Here is a 23010-nt window from a genome sequence, read left to right as displayed (position 1 = left end):
ACTCCCAAACTACACACAAAATGCAACAATGTGAAGTGTATGTGCAAGCAGCCTACATAGCTGTGCGTGCAAGGCCTGCAGCCATGCATCCAAGACGCTAGAGCCTCACCACACACAACACACCCTAGTACACCCCATGTTTTACTGCTCATGTCATGTGTAATGCACTCCCCATCTGCAATTGTGCCTGCCAACTTGCACCCTGGCCACATCTTTGCAGGCATTGGCTCTATGTCGTTGCGTTGGCTGTGCTGAAAGGTATGTGGGTGGCTGTGTACATTGTCCGTATTGCAACTTTGCGATGCTAACGACTTCCTTTCATGGCGGAAATGGTAACATATGGCTCCCTAATGTGCCACACGTGCAATGACCTACACCATGTGCTAATGAACGCATTTCACCTCACTTTGGTTGTTCCAACAAGTTTAAAATGTTCTCCGCAACCATTCTTCAAGGGTCACCATCCTCGGAGAGATGCAGAGGTAACCCTGCATGGCTGCATTATGTTGTGCTGGCTGTCGTCAAGGGCTAGGCTATTGGGTGCATGGTCATGTACCCCTGAGTCTAGGCCTTGCCCACACCCAGCACAACATAATGGTGCCATGAATGGGAACATTTGCCATGTACTACAATCCACAAAGGTAACATAGGATGGGTGGTATAAAGGGCAACTCATACCAAACGCAAATGGCGACATGTAGCTCCCTAATGTGCAACACATGCAATAATCTACATCATATGGTACTGTACGCATATCAGGTCACTTTTGCTGTTCTACCATATCTACAATGTCCTGCGCAACCATTTTGTAAACGTCACCACCCTCTGAGACATGCATACTTAAAACTGCATGCCTCCATTATGGTGCCGTTGCTATAGTGCAGGTGTAGACTCTTTGGTGCCTCTCGCCATGCACCCAACAGTGTAGGCATTGGCCACACCCAGCACAATATAACAGAGTCATTCAAGTGAACAAGGGGCCACGTACATGCAGTTCACCCCTAGCCACTTCTAAGCACCCAGTACTTCACCACTGCACCCAGTAGACACACTACAGGACTGGTCACTCAATCAGGTCCAGGCATGGACCAAACACTATACGATGTGCAACCAATCCCCACACCCATGTACCAACATTGTATGCAATGTTCACAAACCACACACGTAAGGCAACAATGTGAACCCTACTTCCCCCCAGGGCACATACTTCTCGGTGCAAGGTGCACACCCATGCATCGAAGGGACTACGGGCTTAGCACATGCAACACACCGTAGTATACTGTAGGTTTTAGGTTTCATGTGGTCTTCATTGTACTGCCATTGCTGTACCTTTAGTGATCACGAAAGAGGTCACTGCGCTGGCTATCGCGCCGTAACGCAAGCTGCCTGCAGTCCCCATATAATGTAGTCGCCTGTGGAGGCACCCGCGAATTGGCGCAATATGCACGGATACTGCAGGCACACAACCGTCTTCTTCCACCTAATGAAATATATGAAATGAACCACTTCTCACTCCCCAACCCTTTCCATTCCTTCTTCCCACCACCACATGGCGTGTAATATGTTTGTTAGTCCCTTTCAGCATCGCACTGTCTTCCGATACACCATGGCAGTGTTTCCCAAAAACCTTGATGCACAGCACACTTCCCTCCAGCCAACCACCGGCAGCGTCCAATGTTCGCCGTCATCACAGCGTACTGCAAGCCAATGACACGTCTGTCCGTGGAGCGAACAGGGAAATGGGTCCCCGGAGCGGACCCATATGTCACAAATTTTTTGAGACGTACATTTCAGTTTTTTGCAACAAAGGTACTGCTCGGATTTCCTCCAAACACACAAAAGCACACTTTCTGACCCAAGCCCCGCTCCTGCCGCAAATTTGGTGAACTTCCAACCAGCAGTTCAGCCTGTAGCTGTGCGCAAAGTTTTTCCCCATTCAGTCTATGGAGAAAACAAATGTTTTGGGACCCCCCCTATAACTTTGCCCCCCCCTGCACAAGACCTCACCAAACTGCAGAAGAATTTCAGAGCAGGCCATATACTTTTTTTGCAAATTTTGGTGAGGATTCCTCCAGGGGAAGCAAAGTTATAAGCCACCGAAAAAGTGGTCTTCCTGTGGGTTTAGAAACATAACCATAACTACATGCCCGCTACAGCGGGCCGTGTAATATATATATATATATATATATATATATATATATATATATAGGGGCACCTTCAATATAATACTACACAATACACTACAGCTGTCTTCCTGTCTACTCTGACAAGGGACCCTTCCTTTTAATCTTTTATGGTAATCCCTCACGAGATTGATACACCCTCTTCCCAGCCCCTTAGCCAAGGATATCCTTTTGTCAATCACTACTCACTACTTAAGTAACCCGTTCCAGAGTTTAGTGCGTCCCCTCCCATATCCCTTGGTACGTGTAATCCTTCATAAATAGAACACTGTATCTCAATTCCCCAATATATATAACATACACCCCTTTCCTCCCACTTTTGTTTGTCAAATCTGTATTCATACTTACACCCATGGATCAGCTCGGATCAGCCGAAATTTCACCTCCTCTGCCACTCTGCATTCTGCCCTGCAGGGTGTCCTGCAGGGAGCGGGCAGTGATCTATCAGGTGTCCGATCCCACCGGGCCACAGTACAGTCCTTCTTGCCGGCAGCGGGAAAAGCAGTAAGCACTGGGGGCATTTGGCTAACTGTCCCTCTGCTACCATATGTTCAAATATAGTCAAAATACCCCATGGGGTGAGCAGAGACAGGCCAGGAGAAATCTCCTGCCTCAGAAAACGGAGGAGACCAAAAGACTTGACAACACTGCTGTTTTATTTGACAATACCCATATAAAATAGGGATGGCATGTGTATTGTGCAAAAATCTCCATCTGTCTCACTGATCTGAACTCAGCAAAGCCTTTTAAAGGACCGTGACATCACGCGTGACATGTTAAAGCACAACAGCTAAGGTGGGAGAGGATTGGGTGAATAACTTAGCTACATACACATTCTGTAGGGGGTCAAAATTCTAATTGCTCAGGCCATTGTGGATTAAAATACATTGCCCTGCTCAGAATAGGCAGACAGCCATTGAACAGACACACACACAAGCCACCTCCCTCTCACTGGGGTAATTTCTTGCTGACTGACAAAACTTTACCTTGCAGACACACCGGTTGCACTAGATTGCTTTTTGAAAATGCAACCTAAGACAGCGTTGTGTACCAAGGTCGGTTCATAGCTTCCCTTCCCTCTCATTGTATGTCTGAAATCAGTTATCTATCCTATTCTGGTGCCAACTTATAGTTTAGAACTCCCTTTCTGCCATAGCACCGCCAAGATCTTATTTATCTACCAGTTAATATTCCATTTGTCTGCCAAAATCTGCACCTGGCTTCTGACCAGGCCCCTCCTGTTCTCAATAACCTTAGCTTGAGTTGCTTGCTACTTGTCTGAGCTCTACACAGCGCCGTATTTCTGTGTTTTCAGCTTTTTGAATTTCCATGAGGCTTTTGAGGTGTGTTCATTTTAATGCATGCAGTGGCATCCATTTTGGGAAGGATGGTTACCTTCTACTGTTGCATTTCTATGTCAAAGAGCTACATTCTGTGTGCCATTAGTGTTGTATTCAACATATGCATTGCTTATCTTAGTATTGCTCGTGTTTTTTAGATACCATGTTAACATTCTTCACGTTCAAGTGCACACTCGACCAAGTACCCACTCTCCCTCATGATGAATGCTTATCTACCTCAAGTGTTGTGCGTTTACATGTGCCAGCCAACAGTGCTGTCACTTTGCTTTGTCATCTTTGGTTGCAGCAAGTTGCACTGTCTGCTGCATTTTCTTACAGTATGGGTGGCACGGTTGTCTCTGTGAATAATGCCTCTCACCTTTACAATATTGGACCAGAGGAGGGGCAAGAGCCCTGAGTGACATGTTAATCTGTCCATCGTCAACGGAGGGGTATTAGCTTTTGGTCTACTTCTCCACAAGAAGATACAGATAATCATGTCCTAACTTCTCCTGACCGTAGTAATAACCAAAAGCAAGACCTGTATGATCTTATAAGACAGTTTACTGATGTGTTTAGAGAGGAGCCCAGAGGAGTGAAGGATATTTATCATCATATCCGCACTCCCGAAGGCAAAGTCGTACATTTAAAACCTTACCGATTACCTGAGCCCTGAAAAGATACCATCATACAGGAAATTAAGAAAATGCTTGAGGCTAACAGCAACATCAAACCTTTAAACAGTCCCTGGTCCTCCCCTATCGTGGCAAAACCCAATGGAAGTTGGATGTTCGGTATAGACATTAGACGGTGAATGCCTTCTCTGCCTTTGACACTTTTCCAATGCCACCTATTGATGATCTTCTTGAACCAATTGGGTAATGTTGTCTACCTTTCAACAATAGATCTCACGAAAGGGTATTGGCAGGTTCTGTTACATGGACCTGATCAAGAGAAAACTACATTTGCTACTCCCATAAGACTGTTTCAGTTTAACGTTCTGCTGTTTGGTCTGCATGGTCTGCCACTTACCTTCTCGGTCATCCGAATCCGATCTATGAAGTGTGTGTCAGTTGAGGCTTTCACCACTACTTTCTCTCCTCCTCCTGCACCTTTGGCTGACTCACGCCCTGACACAGCCCTTTCTTGCCAACCCTACTGATTTAGGCAGTCCTACCGGATGTACAGTCAAAGTTTCGAATACATAGTTTTGAAATGCAATACTTTCGTAACAAAAGGATCGAGAAAAAAACATTTTAATGCTTTTTTTTAATGTATTTATTTTTTGTGTGTTTCAAAAAAAACGTGCATTTGAATTTTTTTTTCGATCCATTTCTTTCGAAAGTATTGCATTTTGAAACTATGTATTCGAAACTTTGACTTTAAACCGTCCTATCGCCTACGGATTTGGGTGATAGATCCTACTGATTTTTACAGTGGCAGGTAATTTATTTGACTCTAAGGCAATTAATCTGTCTGTGCGGTGGGCAGGTAAGTGATACATTTGAGTGATGGGCTCAGATCAATCCACTGACCTGACAGCTACATGACTCTGCCCTGCGCTCTTGCCGGGACAGACCTTAGGTGAAGCACCAGTAAAGGCAAGTGGCAGAGCGTACCACCATCACACAGCATCTGCCTATCAAACTGATGAGGGTATCAGTCTCCATGTTGTTCAGTGTTCAACCTGCACTGCAGGAATAAATATGTACTGACAGGGGAAAGCGAGCTCGCGAGAAAAGAGAGCGGGAAGCACGAGGAGAAAGCTGGCGGGGAGATTATCCGGCTGAGAAGTATAAAGACACACCGCCCCAGCGCTCCTCCTGTTCATGGAGCTGAACTATCCTGAGGCCCTGACACTTGAGGCCATCACATCCGGAGCGTAATGCCATGGCTGAAGGCAGCCACCTGGGTGCTCTGGATGTGTAATGTCTGTACCCTATGTACACACAGCAGGCAGCAAGGTAACTGCATGCATTGGACTGCATACCCATGTGAGTACAGTTTCTGCCCCTACCCTGTACTTTACTTATCCCCAGTTCAGCACCACCTGTATCCTGTCTTCCTTCAGGCCACCACATAACTGGTGAAGAGGATCCATAACACAAGGGGCACGTCATGCAAGGTGCCACGCCACCCCCGTGTTCCTCCCTTCTCCAGGAACCCCTGCCATTCCATGGCAGCAATGGGAACCACTCTTCTCCACGTACATAGAGGCACTGGGTGGAACAGGGAAGGCCATGCTTCTCAACACAATGGGGGCGAAGGGCAGTGCATTTTTGCAGGGCTCAAAGCCATACCCGTCGAAGATGAAGAGGATGATGCCTACAAGGAAGCGATTTGCCGCATTGTCAAGAGATTCACCAATAAGGAAAATGTGGTGTTGCACAGACTCAAATTCTACACCCGTGAGCAAGAAAGCAACGAGCCCGTAGACGACTAATCACCAGGATGAGGGAATGCAGATTTGTTGTAATGTCGAACAAGTCATCTGCGACATGCTGGTGGTTCACACCAATTCGAGGAAGGTCCAAGACAAATTTCTACAGGAAAAGGAGATGGACCTCGACAAAGCCGTCCAGATCACCAGAGCCGAGAAGGAGTGGTCGGAGGCCCATCACCCGTACCCGAGCTGACTGCGCTGCAGTGGAGATGGCGCAAAGAGAGACAGCCACGCGATACCCACAGAGACAGAGGTCCCAGACAAAGGGAGGCACCAAAGTGCTACAGATGTGCCAGCACCAAGCACATGGCGAATGATCGCGACTGTCCCGCCAGGAACAAAGAATGTTCGAAATGTCGACGTTTCAGTCACGTCGCTGCAGCCTGCACGTGGTGGGAAAAAAACGTCACCTACGTTGATGGCGACAGAGAGTCAAGCGACGACGATGACCAGTATTACAAACCCATGTTGATCATGGTCAAAGCACCAAACGCAAGGAGGGAAAAGCCTCACTGCATAGTGAGAGTAGACGGCATGGAGACCCGAGTCATGGTCGACTCAGGATCAGACCTCACCATCCTCCCCATACAAATGTACAAAGACATGATGGGGTGCGACCAGTTTGAAATCATAACCACCAGATAGAAGCCGATGGTCTTTGGAGGGTCCACCGTAAACTTGCTCGGCTACATCAGGGCGAAAATCGAATTTAAAGACAGGTCCACCACTGTGAAAGTGTACTTCTCATCCCAGGGCCCGGCCGTGCTAGGATGGGACGACCAATACAGGCTTAGCATAAGGCTAGACCCCAGCACCCCAGATCAGGTGCTTTTGGTCTCTTCAGGAGGAGCGCCTAATTTGAAAGAAGCCTTCCCTGGCCTGTTCTCCAAAATGCCCATAAAATTAAAAACTACGTTCACAAGATCCGCCTAAAGCCAAATGCAGTGCCCGTGAAGCACAAGGTCAGATCCATGCCAGCGACAGCGAGGCCAGCACTCGAGGCCCAGCTCCAGAAGATGGTTAAAGAGGGCACCATCGAAACAGTGGAGTCTTCGGATTGGTTGAGCCCAGTAGTCCTCATAAAAAAGAAATCTTCGAACGATCTGCGAGTCTGCACAGACCTACGAAGTCTCAACTTAGAAGTGGTCACCGACAGTTTTCCACTTCCTAGCATCAGTGAAATAGTGCTCATGGTGTAGGAAGCTACTTTTTTCTTAGGCTCGATATGCGAGACGTGTACCACCAGATGAGCCTGCACAAGACCTTGCGCCCGCTTACGGCGTTCATTACCCTGTTCGGCACATACCAGTACACACGCATGCCGTTCGGCCTATCCTCAGCTGCCTCAGCCTTCCAGAGGATGATGAGCTCCTTGTTGCATGGCATTACCAACATATCCTACTTTCAGGACGACATCTTGGTGTACGCCAAGGACACAGATGCCTATGACAGAGCATTGAATGCAGTGTTGAGAAGACTACAAGAGGCGGGCGTCCACCTATGCCATGAGAAATGAGTGTTCGGCATGGGAGAGGTTGAGTACCTCGGTTATCGCATCTCAAAGGACGGGGTAAGCCTCAAGAAAAATCTGCTCAAAACGATCACTGATACCCTAGCACTGATGTCCAAGGATGAACTCCGGTCCTTCTTGGGTCTTGCGGAATACTATGCAAAGTTTGTCCCCAGATTCTACGAAACAACGACCTCCCTGAGGGAACTCCTGAAGAAGGGCGTGGCTTACTCGTGGGGGCCCCCAACAGTACGAAGCCTTTGTCGAGATCAAAAAGAGGATCCTACGCCCGACCTGTCTCAAATCCTTCAATCCCGAATGGGAAACATGCATCACGACAGACGCCAGCGCTTATGGGTTAGGCACCACCTTCACCCAAAAAAGGTGTGACACGGAAAACATAGTAGCCTTCGCGTCAAAGGCCCTATCAGCATCGGAGAAAAAATACTCCACAGTGGAAAAGGAAATGCTGGCGTGTGCCTGGGCCGTTGAAGATTTCATATCATACGTCTGGGGTGCCAAATTTCGGTTGGTCACCGACCACAAAACAATCACACACATGTTAAGCCCTGGCGGCATCAAAACCGTGACTCCAAGACTGGCCAGGATTTCCACAAAACTTCAGGAGTACACCTACGAAATAGCCCACATCGCCGGATAAAAGAACGCCCAGGCAAACTGCATGTGCAGGCTCCTCGACCAAAATGCCCCAGCGACCACGTTCCTTCAAAGATGAATGCGTGGTAGCTTCCATAAGCGATCTGAGGAACGGCAAATTCATGGAACTAATTGTGCGTCATTGGCAAGAAGAATACGAACAAGATGACAATATACGCCTCGTGGTAGAGTGGGTCTGCAAGGGATGACCCAATGATAGAGTAGTCTCAGGGGGCCTGTGCCCCTACTGGAAAGTGGGCGACAAGATCATCGTAATTAACGGTTTCATTTTGAGAGGGGACCGCGTAATTCCCCCAAGAGGCATCCTCAAAGTACTCCTGTGCAGAGCACATTCATGCCACTTAGGGAGCAACATGACAAGACGCAGAGTATGCAATGCCTATTGGTGGCCTGGCATGGACCAAGACATATGGGCAATGACTGAAAGATGTCACGAGTGCATCAACAGCGATAAACGCCTGTCCGTGAGACATGCCCCCATGATGCCTACTGAAATCCCGAAAGGAGTATGGCGCAAAATAGGCTTGGACTTCATCGGCCCGCTAGACGGCATGTCCACAGACCACAAGTATGGAATAGTCATGCCGGACTACTTTTCCAAGTGGGTGGAGATCGAATTTGTGGCAGACATCACAACGAGCACAGTCATAGAGGCACTCACTGCCGTTTTTCAGCGAGAAGGACTCTCAGAGGACTGACAATGGAGTGCAGTTGGTGTCCAGAGAAATGGAAAAGTTTCTAAGGAAGAATAATGTCCGCCAATTGAAAGCAAGCCTTTACCACCCGCAAGCTAATGGGTTGGTGGGAAGGGCAAACTGCTTAAACAAAGGGGCCCTGCAAATGGCGTGCGCATCGGGTCTAGACCCCAACAAGACAGTAAAGGAAGCCGTTGCAACCCACTGCATCACGCCCAACGCCATCACCGGAGTTTCACCTTTCCAAATGCTGAGAGGGAGAAAGGCGGTGTCGACGCTGGTACCCCCGTGGCTGTACCAAGTCAGAGAAGACGAAGACATAGACATGCGAGACATCGTATTCCGCATGCAGAAAAACAAGGAAGCCATGAAATCCCAAGGCGACAAACGCAGAGCCGGCCACCGCACTGTAGTCAATGAAGGCAACCTAACAAAAATAGGCCTTCCCCACAAAGACACCACAACCGGCTCCAAATACAGTAAGCCCATAGAGGTCACCTCAAAGGGAATCAACCACATCCGCACCAGTGACGGCAAGCGATGGAACCTGGAAAGAGTGGGCGTATACCGCAGAAGAGCGTCCACCAACCAACCGTCCACAGAAGCAGGAGATGACCATGAGCAGCGAGGTTCACCCGGCGACCCCATTCATCCAGAGACAGACGCTTCGGACACAGGATCAAAGGGAACATTCAGGCATGAGCCCCTCGCCCCATTCCTGGGAATCACTTGGGGAGGCGACACAAGGAGAACTCGATCCACCCGAATCTCCCCATGTCACCGCTCGAACCCCAGATCTCATTTTAAACCATAGCAGACCCCAGTGGGAGAGAAGGAAGCCCACCAGGTTCTCAGACTTTGACATGGACTAGCACCCGTCCTTTTCCCACCAAGGGAGGTGTGTGGGGATGTAGTCTCATGAGATCGCGGTAAAGTGATATTGCGAGAAAAGAGAGCACGAAGCGCAAGGAGAATGCTGGTGGGGAGGTTATCCTGCGGAGATGCATAAAGACACACTTCCCCAGCGGTCCTCCTATTCATGGAGCTGAACTATCTATCCTGAGGCCCTGACACTTGAGGCCATCACATCCAGAGCGTAATGCCATGGCTGAGGGCAGCCACCTGGGTGCTCTGGATGTGTGATGCATAGCTCTCAACTCACACGCTTTTGGCGGGTGTTACCCGCCTTGTAAACAGCTGACTCACCCGCCACGCCACCTGCACGCCCATTCGTTTCAATGGTCCTCTCACCCGCCAAAAATAAAATCGAGTGTTTTCACCCGCCTTTGAGACACAAATGGTTGAAAGCTATGGTGATGTGTGCACTCTATGCACGCTTAGCAGGCAGCGAGCATTGGACTTGCATACCCATGTCAGTACAGTTTCTGCCCCTACCCTGGACTTTACTTATCCCCAGTTCAGCAAGTGTGTGTAGGTGTCCAAATAAACACTGTGCTCAGCACCACCTGTGTCCTGTCTTAATTCAGGCCACCACAGCATCTTTCCCATACTTGCCAACATTTTGTGACCAAAAAGATGTAGGATTTTTCAAGTTTCCAAAATAATTATTCCCATAACAATGACATCACAAGAAAATACAAAACATATATTGTTGGTACCATTGAAACATTCTAAAATACACAACCCATCAAACAGCACAACATGGAAAGATGTTGAAATGTTAAAAATGTATAATTCTGAATGGTAGGTTTACACCAAATTCAATTACCTAACTTCACAGAAGGTAATCACACAGTGCTGGTAGGCAACGTTGGCCACTGCTCTGTAGCAGCAGGCCAGGCAGTACATATTTATTGCAAGTTGAACACTACAGGGTGACTGATACCCCCCTCAGTCTGATAGGCAGATGCTGTCTGGTGGTGTTACACTCTGTAACTCGCCTTCACTGGTGGTTCACCTAAGGGTTGTCCCGGCAAAAGTGCAGGACAGAGTCACGCAGCTGTCAGGTCAGTGGATTGGTCTGAGCCCAATCAAAGTAATCACCTACCAGCCCACTGTACAGGCAGACTAATTAATGTGTTGCATTTTTTGTAATGGAGTCTGCCTTAGAGTCACATAAATTAGTTGCCACTGTAAAAAGCAGTAGGATCTGTCACTGACATCTGTAGGCGGCAGGACTGCTTAAAAAGCAGTAGTCTACTGCCTAAATATGTAGGGTTGGCAAGTATGCTTTCCATGTTGTGCTGTTTGATGGGTTGTGCATTTTAGAATGATCCAGTGGCGCCAACAACGTATGTTTTGTGATTTCCTGTGATGTTATTATGCTAAGTGTTATTTTTTAAACTTGAAAAATCCTACATCTTTTTTGTCCCCGAATGTTGGCAACTATGCGTACCCATATTGTTCATGTTGGAAAATACATTCATTGTAAGCTAAAGCTCATTCCTTGAGCCTAGACATCAATATTTTCACCATTATTTCCACCCAGAGAAAAGGGGTTACCCTGTGGTCTTATCTAAAAAGTCGGCCATCTTTACATACCATTACTTACCGGTAAAGGTTATAGCAATAACCTATGTTATGGTCAATAGCAAGTTAGTTTTGTGAAATTATCCATAAATAAAATACGTCAACACATGCTAGAGTATGGTTGAGGCATTGCGTTATTTTAAGTCTTCAGTAAATTAACATGTTATGCGGTGGTATCAGAGTGCCTGGTTGTTTGAAAGTTGTTGGTTTTGTCCTATAGTACGTGCCATTTGAACAAAGACACTCCGTGTTAAGATGGCCACCGCTTAGCCTGATGTGTATGCAGGAGCCTATGGCGCTGTCACTTGTGCCGTGCCTTTCACGACAGCGCGGCTCGCTCTGCGGATGGAGCCTGATGCAATCTTCCTGTGTGCGGTGAAACACTGGGAGTGGAGCTAGTCTTTCAGGGTGCTGATTTCGGCACTGACAGCTGTCTTCAGCCCGCTGATCGTGGCAGAGGTATGACTGAGGAGGTGACCACGAGGATCGGCGAGATACAGCTACAGGGTAAGAGCACCTCGCCCTGAATTACTTGTGCATATGTAGCTTGCACTACAAATATCTAAGAGAACCGTCTTCTGAGACAGCATGTGCTCACAATTTCGTAATCGCGGTTAACTGTTCCTTTTTCTTTTTTAAATCACTTTTATGGGAGTTGTAATGAAAAACATCTGGTATGCTGTCAATAATGAGAGCGTATCGTATCACTGTGTTGAGCGATTTTACCGTTGAGCGCAACGTTGTAATTTACTTGCAGCATTTAATGCATCAATGGCACAGAGCCTTTTTTGTGTGCAAGTGTATACTGTGTCTTTATTTGGCCTTACAGTGGCACAAGTTGTGATTTTCAGTATGTGCTTTCTTTGCTGAGCATATGCTTTTTTTCCTAATCATTCTTGTATGTTCACTGTGTGACTTGCACGATTCTTTCCCGTCCAGTATGACTCGATATTCCAGATTTTGAATCCTCGAGTCTTGCAGTCCATATTTCAGAGCTTCCGCTGCAGTACAGTCCAAAAATGTAACGGGTTTAAATAAATCATAACGTTTGGCAGTGCTGTGAGCCACCTTCCACATCACAGCTTTTTAGCCGGTCTGTGACATTGCAGTAGGGGAACAGCCTTATGCACATTTATAGTTTGGGGTATTTGGTGTTGCTTGCGACACCTATAAACCGAAACTATTGCATTGGATTACAGAGAATGTGAGGAGTGACACGTAGTCTATAGGTGTTGTTTGGTTATGTGCCCACCCATTGCCTGCCTGTGGCCATGCTAATTCCTATGGCCGTTTCCACTCGTTCCTGCCTTCCCCAAACAACTCCTCATGGGAACTGTTTGAGCTCGCTTTAATCAAGCCTTACCATCAGGTTTTGCATTCAAAGTGCCTGCCAGTATTTGTAAAAAGCAGTCTTCTTGAAGTTAATGACTTAATTGGAGTTGTAAAACCAGCACTGTCAGAGCCACTGAAGTCTTGTTTAAAACAAGCATTGGGTTAAATCAAATTGTTTGCTTGTGCATAGGTTTTACTGCTATTGGATGCCCAGATACTCGCACCATTTTCCACCTTCTATCAGCAATGGGCAGTTAATATCACTACACTGTGCCTGGCAAGAGCCTTTCCAATGCCTACACAAATGCCCAAACTGTTGGCATTGCCAATGCTTGTATTTGTTATTAGTGTCCACATTTCCAACCATTTTGTTCCTTTCAATGACTGTGCAGCAAGATGTTTGGTTTCTCTTCATCCTGCGGGCCTTCATACTTCTTATTCTCTGATGAGCTTGGTCGATTGTGTGACCGCAGCTCCTAGAACAGAAGAAAAAGACAGTAAATTCATCATACATTAAATTTCTCGAATGCTTCATCTGTCACTGTACCCAACGACCAAGGGATGGTGCGGAGGCTTACTTTCTTGCTGGGTGCCATGAAAAAGAGTGTTCATCTTCTCACATTAACCCGTACTTAAGGGGCCTGGCCACTCAGTGGAAGTCCTCCCTAACCCCCCCACACCCCCCACTCACTGGCCAATCAATGAGCCATGTTGCTCTTTGCTGGTAATTTCTGGTGTCACTTTTGTAGAACCAAATGTGTCCACTATTGCACGATTTCATGTGCCTTCTAGAACCATGTTAAGCTTTTGGACACCTTGAGGGCCGACTTACAAAATGATTCAATCTGTATATGAATAACAGGCAAACTTTTTTTTCTTTTTTTTTTTCTTCTTCTTTCCTCATTGGGGTTTATTGACGGGTGCAGGCGAGTTGAGTCCGGGGTTAAGGCACATAGTGTGGGAGGAACAACAACAATCTGGTTTTCTGGCCATGATGGTGTCTTAATACTGTTTATTCTGCTCTATGAATGTATGCTTTGCTATAGCACATAGGGTCTAACCTCTTTCCCTGACTTTTCTTAACGAATACCTGGCACCTTTTGCCCACCGCATCGCTTCCTTTTGCTCCAACTTTCAATGTTATGCAGATGACACCCAGCTTTCCTTCAGGCTCTCCTCAGCCGCCTCTGCTCCTTCTCTCATTCCAGATTGTCTGACCGCAATTTAGGAATGGTGTTCCACCATTGATCGAAACACCAGCTCCCTCCTTTACTCTCTCTCTCTCTGGTCGCCCACTTTAGATCCACTTCCTGTTCCTAGCTGTGAGGCAAAGAACTTTGGGGTCATCTTCGACTCCTCCCTCTCCTTCTCTCCTCGCATCTCTGACGTCTCTAAGAACTCAAACTATCGGCTGCACCTCCTCCAGAGGTATTCCTCCTTTCCTCACTTTTCCCCTAGAAGCTCACTGCCTCCAGAGCTCTGGTCCTCTCTAGGCTGGACTACTGCAACAGCCTCTTTCGAAATATTCATGTCTCTACTCTCCGACCTCTACATCTTATCCAGAACAGGACTGCAAGACTTGCCCTTGGCCTCAAGCACACGGATCGTATCTCTCCAGCTCTGAAATCTCTTCATTGGCTCCCAGTAGCGGCAAGGATCAAGTTCAAGACCCTCTGCATGGTGCACATGGTTTTCTGGTGCCTGGGACCGCACTACCTCCAACTCTCTCTTCCTAAACATCTCCCTTCTCGAGCTCTCCCCACATCCACTTCAAACTCTCTGAGGGTCAGTCGCTTTTCCAAGCAGAGAGTTGGAGGCAGATCGCAATCTTCTCTCTGGAACAGCCTCTCTGCCTCTCTCAAACTTGAGCAGAACCACCTCCGGTTCCGGAAGCAACTCAAGACCTTCCTCTTCGCTTCCGCCTTCTCTCTTACTCTCCCCTGCTGATGTCCGATTGCTCTACGCACTGGTCACCTGGCTACCCTCTGAACCTGGGCCCAGGCTCCTGCATGTCCAGTTGCACTGTGCACTGCCTCTCGGCTCCCCTAGCACTTGTGGTCTGTATCTGCAACCCTACAGTCTCTTCTCTCTGCACTTATGAGCCACCCATTGGCTGCACTTTTTGAGTTACCTGCACTGAGCCATACGCTGGTTGCACTTTTGAGTTACCGCAACCTCACCCCCCCATCCTATCTTGGCACTTCTCCCCTTCCACTTCCCTGCACTTGCGCAATCTGAATGACACAGGGCCTAGTAAGATCTTTGTTTTGTCCTCCCTATGTTTCCAACTCCTTGTGTTCAGGCGCGTTATAAATGCCATATATCATATCACATTATCCCATGTTTGTTTTCTCTCCCTATGCTATGCTAGACCATGATATTTTACCATGCTATATTTCGTTATGCTAGACTGCGATATGTCACGTTCTGTTTTGCCTACATTGTGCGATGCTTCTGTGCTTAATTAATTTACACTATGCAATTTTTTGTAAAATATTAATTACATGAAGTCTTAAATTCCTTTTTAATAGGTTTTACCACAGCTCAGCTGTACACTTGGGGAACACCATATCTAGTAACTTTGCACCTCTGAAACTTTGCAGAATATGTCCTCCTCCCTAAGAGTACCATCCCTTTAAATCTTCCTTACTGAAATTCTAGTTTGCCCACCTCTCTCATTCTACTTAAAATTTAAAAAACTAGCCTTACAAAACCTAGTAAAATGTCCTTCGAGTCGCCCCCCCCACACCACCGGCACTCGGCAAACAATGCTAAACACTTGCACAGGTGGCATGACTTGGCCATCCACACGTAGCACACATCCCCTGGTTGTCGATATGACTCTGCCTGATCTTGACGTTTTTCTTGCTCTGCTGCTGGTATCTTCCTTTCCCCAACCACCAGGTTACGACTACTATTCCCGAAATATGTAAGATCTGGTGTTGAGTCCTAACTGTGAGACCCTGCACTGAGCCAACATATGTCACTTACTTGGAGTCCTCGATTAAGTCCTCAGAAAGGGCCTCAAGCCCATGATTAGTTCCTACCGTTGTGAAGTTATGGAGACTGCTTGTTTCTTTCAGAGTCTTTCACCATCACTGGTCCTCATCATGACTCCTTTCAATTAATCCCATCCTAGTTTTACTGACATACAATTCGTCTACCATCCCAATCTCTCTTTATGAACTCAAGTTCTGTTTTGGTGTGGCTAAGCCAGTTCCCAAAGTAGGCCTCAACATTTACACTTGGCAATAATCGCTGGCGGCTATTAATTGACTCAGTGAGTATGAAATGGTGTGCTCTGTGTGTGAAGGATTGCCCCCTGGCAAGGGTTTAGAATCCCCCGCTCTTATTTTTATCAATAAAATGATGTGGGTAATTCCATCTCAGAAAGGGTGGCCTGCTAACCAGGTCCCCCTTTCATCAAACCCAATGCCAAAAGCATAGTGTACTCCTGTATGAGTATCATGATCTGCAGCACATGCACTAGTGGCACAGACCAGGTTCAAGGGCCATTGGTGCCCCTTTGACAGCATGGGTGACAGTATAGTCGCCTCAGCAGAGAGGGTGAATTTAAAACATGCACATCCGTTCTAAAACTACATAATTATAAGGAATTACCATCCTGGTGAGAGTTTAATCTTTAAAATAAGCCATACTTGAATTTAAGGTGTAGTGGCTGGTATTTCATATAATTTATTAAAGCCCCACCTGATCTGTATTATACTTGTGTCAACACTGTGAGCTAGGTCAGACGTGGACACACTATCTGCATTCTCCCTAGACTGGTTGCCTCTGATTCACCCAGCAGGATGATAGCTAGTGGATGCTGCCTTACTTTTCATTCGTTGTGAGCTGAGGCAACACCTCTCTCTAGCAAGACAGCCCCTCAGTAGGAGCTGTCCTGTGAAACGAGAACCAAAGGGCACACCCTACACAAAACAACAAGTTTTCACATCAGTGTGATGCATACTAAATGGTCTTTGATGCTGTGTTCTGAGAAGCGGGCAGAGTTGATGTAGACACCTTCGTGTTTCTCTCTGTACCTCTCCTTTCTTCCTTTCTCCTCCACTTCGTTTAGCGCAAAGCACTTTGGGTTTGATGCAAGAAGGCAAGGACCACTTGTCACAAGGAACGGGATTGGATTCCTTAAAGTAGGATTGCTTTTGTCCAATCACCCGGACCTTTGTCTATAAAAGAGGGTGTCTCACATTCCTTCTTTGATTCAATTTCTTTATCCTGGACTTAAGGAAGAATTAATTTGGACCTCTTTTGGGAGAGTTGATCTTTCCAAAGTCCCCCTAATATTAAGGTGGATGAGTGTTCCATGGCAGAGTTGAGTGCTGCTCCGTACCCGCTCCCAGGGCACATTGGGGTCAACTTTGCTGAGGACCAGGACCTGCCCCTCTGCACCAAACCTCCCTAGGCTGGGAGAGCAGAACCTGAATGGAGAGCATGTGCCCCTTCCCATGCACTTGCGCAATCTGAATGACACCTGGCCTATAGGATCGTTGTCTGTCTTCCCTCTTTTCCCCCTCCATTGCCTCTTCGTGCCTTGAAACACTTGTGTATAGGGGCGTTATAAATGCCACATCATATCATACTCTGCAGTGAGTCTCACAACCAGTGGAGGGCCAGATTAGCCACAATCTCTGTTTACCACATCAATCTGGTCAAGCTGCATTCAAACTGTGTTCACCACACTGAAGCCAGAGGGAACCGCCTATTCTGCTTTTGCAGTTCTTCAAACTTTGAGCCACTACTGTTTTGAATCCATCGAATTGCTTACCGCTGTATTGTGTCAAGCGTAGCACATACCCTGTTGAGCTTGCCGCTGCAGACAGCTCAAACCTTGCATCACATCTCCAAAGTCACTGCATCGAACCGCTGGAGCATTGTGCCACTAGTCAAACCATACCAGCTGTTACCACTATCTTGCAGCAACTCCAACATTTGAACCGACTCTGAGGTGCCATCCCAGGCCACACTTGACCGCACTGAGCTCCCGTTCGAACCGCTTGACCCAGCATGACTGCTGCACCCGAGCCTGGTTCACTGCAGTACTGCTTGAAGCTTAGTTCACCGCTGTCAAACCACCGACAATTGGATTAAGGTACTTTGAACTTACCCTGCCCTTAAGGTCCACCTTTTTGAGGCCCTACAGGCTAGCTTAGTTCCTTTTGACACTAAGAACATAACATTTGTTTTTAATAGCGTTTCCAGGCTGCTTTTTTTTTAAATTTATTTTTTAGATTTTTTTCATGTAGAAATACCTGAGTGCTGCACCATTACATTGTGCGTTTTGTCTTGTCTTGCCTTACAGGGATGGGTTTCTATAGTTATTTGCACATTGGTATGATTAAGTGTATGTATAACTTCATAGAACCTTGATTGGACATTCTTTTTTATTTTTTAATGATTTTTTAAAAAGTAATTTTTATTGAGATTTGCATGTATTGAACAAAAATACAATTGATCCCTTGCCACCCTCCTCTCTACTCCTCCCTGCTCGGTAACATCAGAGGTAATAAACAAAATATAATCTCACTTCTCACCCTCAGCCCATAACGACTTCTATAATGTCCAAAATTCACAGCCTGTGAGGGCACCATTGAAACATATAATTACTTTTACGAAACAAAAGAATAAATACCCTGTCCTTCCAGGTAACCCAATCCATTGGCAAAAATGGCGAAACCTTCTACAACCAATCATACCCTGTCTGAGGATCTTTTTGTTCCACCCGTGGGCAATTACCATCCAAGCAGCAATGAGAAGAATCATGAAAGCTCTCTTATGAGCCTTAGAAGGTAATCGAAGATTCGAGTTGACAAGACCCAAAAGCCATTCCCTGACTCCCATCCTTTTATTTGCGATAAAGATGTTGCTAAGATAGGAGGAGATACTATCCCGATAGGGTCTAACGACCAGACAACATCATACATGAACCCAATCCCAATAGTTGTGCGCTGCCATGCCTCTCCGACATGAAAGTGACAAGGTGGAGTATATCTTATGTAGTACAGCAGGGGACTAATCCCGTTGAAATAAGATTTTACTACACTTCCCTTATCTGTATCGACTGAGAAAACCTGGGTATATTACCCCATATATGTTCCCAATGTTTCCCCAGAATGCCATTCTCCAGGGATGCTTCCCATTTTTAAAATATAAACCCATTTTGTTTGTGGGCCATACCCCACCAGAATCTTATATAAAGATGAGATGAATTTCCTCTCGCCTGTGTGAGTGGTAATAAACCTTTCAAACACTGTCGGCTCTCTAGAAGCGTCCGCTTTCACTGCAGGATTTGAAAACAAGAGCCAAACCGGCGCATATCATAGCCTTTCTCCTTCTTTAATCCCAAAGATCCGTTATCAATCTTCAAAGGTTTTAACCACCCCCCCCCCCCTTCCATCATATCCCTTAACTTCAAACATCCATCCCTCTGCCATTGACTGAAAGCCCCCTTTTCCATTCCCAGAGATAACTGGGGATTCTCAAACAATGTGGTGAAGGGAGCCAGATGTGAGGAAAGAGAATCTTGGGAATCTAACCCATCCCAAACTTTTAAACACCTAGAATGAACACTAGAGTATTTGCCATTCAGATGTCTGTCCCCTCTGACCAACCACAATATCCCCCGAAGAGGAGGCTGCCCTACCCATTTTTACCCACCTCTGCGACTGATCCCCAGACAACCATTCCCAGATCACCCGAAGCTGAGTTGCTTCGTGGTACTTCATAAAGTTTGGGAGGCTCAATTCCCCCTCACCCCCTCTACATTTACGCAACTCCGAGTTTACTGACTTCAATAACAAAGGAAAATTTGCCTCGTACAACAGATTGGGAGAATGGGTTATATTTACCCCTAAATATGTAATGGCTCCTCAGCCCAGGTAAACTGAGTACTCGCACTGACTAATGGCTTTTGAATTCCGCCCCACTGCCAAATCTAGGATTTCTGACTTCTGCATATTTATTTACAGCCCTGCTAGGGCCCCAAAGTCCTCCAATTGTTTACACAATGCCACCAGATATCACTTGGGTTCCGTCAAAGTGACCAACATGTAATTCGCAGTCCATCCCTTTAACAGCCTCCACTAACCATATCTTGACTAAGAGAGGTTCTAAGTAAATAGTAAAAAGTAGGGGAGAAAGCGGGCAACCCAGTTTCATCCCACATGTGAGAGGGATTCGCCTGGATAGCTGCCTGTTGATCAACAGTCTAATAGATGGAGACCTGTAATTCGCCATGAGCAGCTTGATAAAATTAGAACCAAACCCTAAGTGGTCAAGCGTATGAAAAAGAAATGACCACTCAACTTGCCGCCTCAGCAATCAATGTTTTTTTATCAGATGACAAACGCACTGAATATTAACGAATGCTTGACGTGCCAGGATAATAACAGATTGGTCTGGGTTAATCAGCTTAGAAAGCAGAGGGGTCAAACTGTTTACTACCGATGCCAAGCTATAGGCTAAAATTGGTAATCAATGCTATGCGTCTGTGGGACCCAAAGCATGTCAGAGTTTTTCGGGGTTTGCGGAAAACAACTACCTTAGCCTCCTCCATATTTCTTATAAGACAAGCCAGATAATCCAACCCTGTCGCTACAGAAGCGGAAGAGAATCAATTGACCTTGCCGTTTCATTCTCAGAGATATCAGCCTCTAGTGTCTCCTTCTCTGCTACTTTGAGTTTCGGTAAAGGAAGGCCATAAGGGATTCTGTTGGCAAGGTAGGTAGCCTGACTTCCGAGGTATATAGAGCTGAATAGTAATCAGCAAACACATTCACATTGGACTCATCTTCCGTAACTATGATCCCACAAACTCTTGTTTATTTTAAGAATTCTTTGGGCGGCTATACCTTCTTGCATTTGCCTCGCTAAAAGTTGATCTGCTCTATTAGCAGTAATACAATATCTCTGGTTAGCGAAAAACTTGGTAGTCTCAGCCCGACAAGTACGGATTAAATCTAATTGACCTTGAAGGGAACTCAGCAGACATTTCCAGCGCTTCATGGTCAACGTCATCATAGTTTACTTCATTTCCTCTTCAAAATCTTTTTCTATTCCCCCCTCCACAGTTTCTTCCTCCTTTGCCGCTATTAACTCTCCCCTAATAATAACCTTAAACAGGTCCCATAAGGTACCCCTCAGAATCTCCGGCGCATCATTCTCTACAAAATATAAATCTATCCTCCGATTTCTTTGGCTATGATTGGATTCTTGACAACTTCAGTAGGAAACGTTCAATCTCCAGAGACCATTCACCTGCCACGTAAATCGACTGAGACCGAAATAAGTGCATGATCAGATAGGGAAATAGCCCCCAAATCCATATAACTCACGTTGCACATTAAGGTCCCGGAACCCAGATATAATCAGTTCTGGGCATGGACCTGTGAACATGTGAAAAATACATATATTCACATGTACCAACATGTATCCACCCTCTGTATCGGCCAACATCCTCTGGACATGAACCTTCAGTGTGTTATTGAAAGCTATCAGGAACCCACCTTTCTTTTCGAGAGCATTGGCTTGAACCATTATGGAATATGACTTTAACTTGGGAACAGCAGATCCTGGTTTTTAATATGTGTTTCCTGCAAAAACAACCTCTACCCTTTTCTGTTTCAAAAACACCTCCAACTTTTAACTGGAGAATTCAAGCCTCGAACATTATACGATACACTTGAATGAACTGTAGACTTGATTTGCCTCTAAATGTCCACTCCCCGCATGAGAAACTGGGGCGGTGATTCTGGAGATAATGCTACCCGAGCCATGAACTTTTACTCACCCCGGGCACCAAGAACTAAAGGGTGATCTACCACCCTCATTCGGGATCCCAAATTGCTAACCGCAACCGAAGAACACATCACCCAAGAATCACCTGGCCTCTGGTGTAATTGAAATGCTTACGTGCTCAACCTCACCCCCCTGCCTAAAGGCTCAATCCTCTGATGTTTTTGCCGTCCCCCCCCACCATCCTAACAGAACCCAGATCTACATACCAGCCTCCATGTTCCAAATGTCTCGGGAGGATAGCTCAGGAGCAACACGCTCGCTTTGGAAGCAAGACGACATGGAGCAACACAGGTTCGATCCCCGGGTCCGCCCTTAGAAACCTCTGTGTAATAAGTGCGTTAAAATGACCAATTACAATTCTATAAGATATTAGTCCAATCTCTATCTTGTCAATACAAGGATCTGCATCAGTTCTTCTGCGCGAAATTTGATTCCACTGCCACAGTTTCTTGTCTCCCCCTGGTGCCGAGGGATCCACCTCCTCCTCAATCTGTAACTGAGACAGACCTTCCTCTACCGTAGTTATACGCGCCGTTTGTTCTTCCACGTGAACATTAAACCAAATGGGAATGTCCATTTATACCGGATATTTTTCCCAGCCAAATATTTTATCAGAGAGCCCATTTTTCTTCTCTTTAATAGTGTCGATTGTGTGAGATCTTGAAAAAGAACCTCTGTCACGTTAATGGTTCTGTGTCCCGCAGACCAGACTGCACGCAGGATCTGTTCTTTCTGACCATCCACTGTGAGTGCTGCTAACACATCTCTGGGCCCCAAGGTCCGATCTTTTTGGGAAAACCCTGAGTGCGATCAGACCCAATCTCGTCTCCCAGCAAATCTGGTAAAAGCTCCCGAAACAATGTTGAACCGTCTGTTTCAAGTCCTTAACCTGAACTGATTCCAGAACTCCTCTGAGATGGATGTTAGATCTGCAGGATCTATTAAGTCCTCGCATTGTATCTCCAAGCTGTGTGCCAGGTTAGATACCTGTTCCAACTCTTCATCCGTCCGCCTAGAGTCATACATGATCTCCTGCAAGGTTCGTTCGGTAGTGTCGATTCGCTCTTGCAATTTCCACCTTCGGTTCCCTCGTTGATTGGGTGATCTCCACTAATTGACTCTGAAAGGAAGATGGTTGGCTTTTCTTGCATGTCTTGCAAACACTGGATTAGATCATTTTTATGGATTGCCATGGTACCTGTTGGTAGATTTAAGGGTTCTTCCACAGAAGAACTTGCTTTATATGTTGACCGTTCTCCTTTTCACATGGACCCTTCCCCAATCACTTTGTTAAATCCCCTTCACTCAATGATTTTGCTTGGGCATGGGTCAAACATCGATGGGCCTTTTTTTTTTGTTTTGTTCTAGGCCGCAACATCTACCGAGCGTAACCACTTCCCAACAGATGGTTTTCACACACTTGTGGGCAACTCCATGTGCTTCCAAGGCGGGGAGAACCCCCCCAGGTTAGGTCACACCCAGGGTCAACAAGCAGCAAACCACCCTCTAGGGGGTCACCTCC

The 23010-nt window shown here is 46.4% G+C and overlaps 1 protein-coding gene across 1 annotated transcript in view; it reads left to right on the top strand.

The window, feature by feature from the left end:
• Window positions 1-11559: 11559 nt before the first annotated feature.
• LOC138511395 (asparagine--tRNA ligase, cytoplasmic) overlaps window positions 11560-23010 on the top strand; it is a 344053-nt gene continuing 332602 nt past the window's right edge. The window contains exon 1 of the mRNA XM_069627042.1: window positions 11560-11846. Within this exon, the coding sequence (XP_069483143.1) occupies window positions 11801-11846 (46 nt within the window). The 5' untranslated portion in view covers window positions 11560-11800. The remainder of the gene's footprint in view (window positions 11847-23010) is intronic.

This window comes from Ambystoma mexicanum, chromosome 6p, assembly GCF_040938575.1.
Source record: "Ambystoma mexicanum isolate Mex_15411 chromosome 6p, UKY_AmexF1_1, whole genome shotgun sequence".
NCBI lineage: Eukaryota > Metazoa > Chordata > Amphibia > Caudata > Ambystomatidae > Ambystoma > Ambystoma mexicanum.
This window is presented reverse-complemented; position numbering and strand designations above follow the sequence as displayed.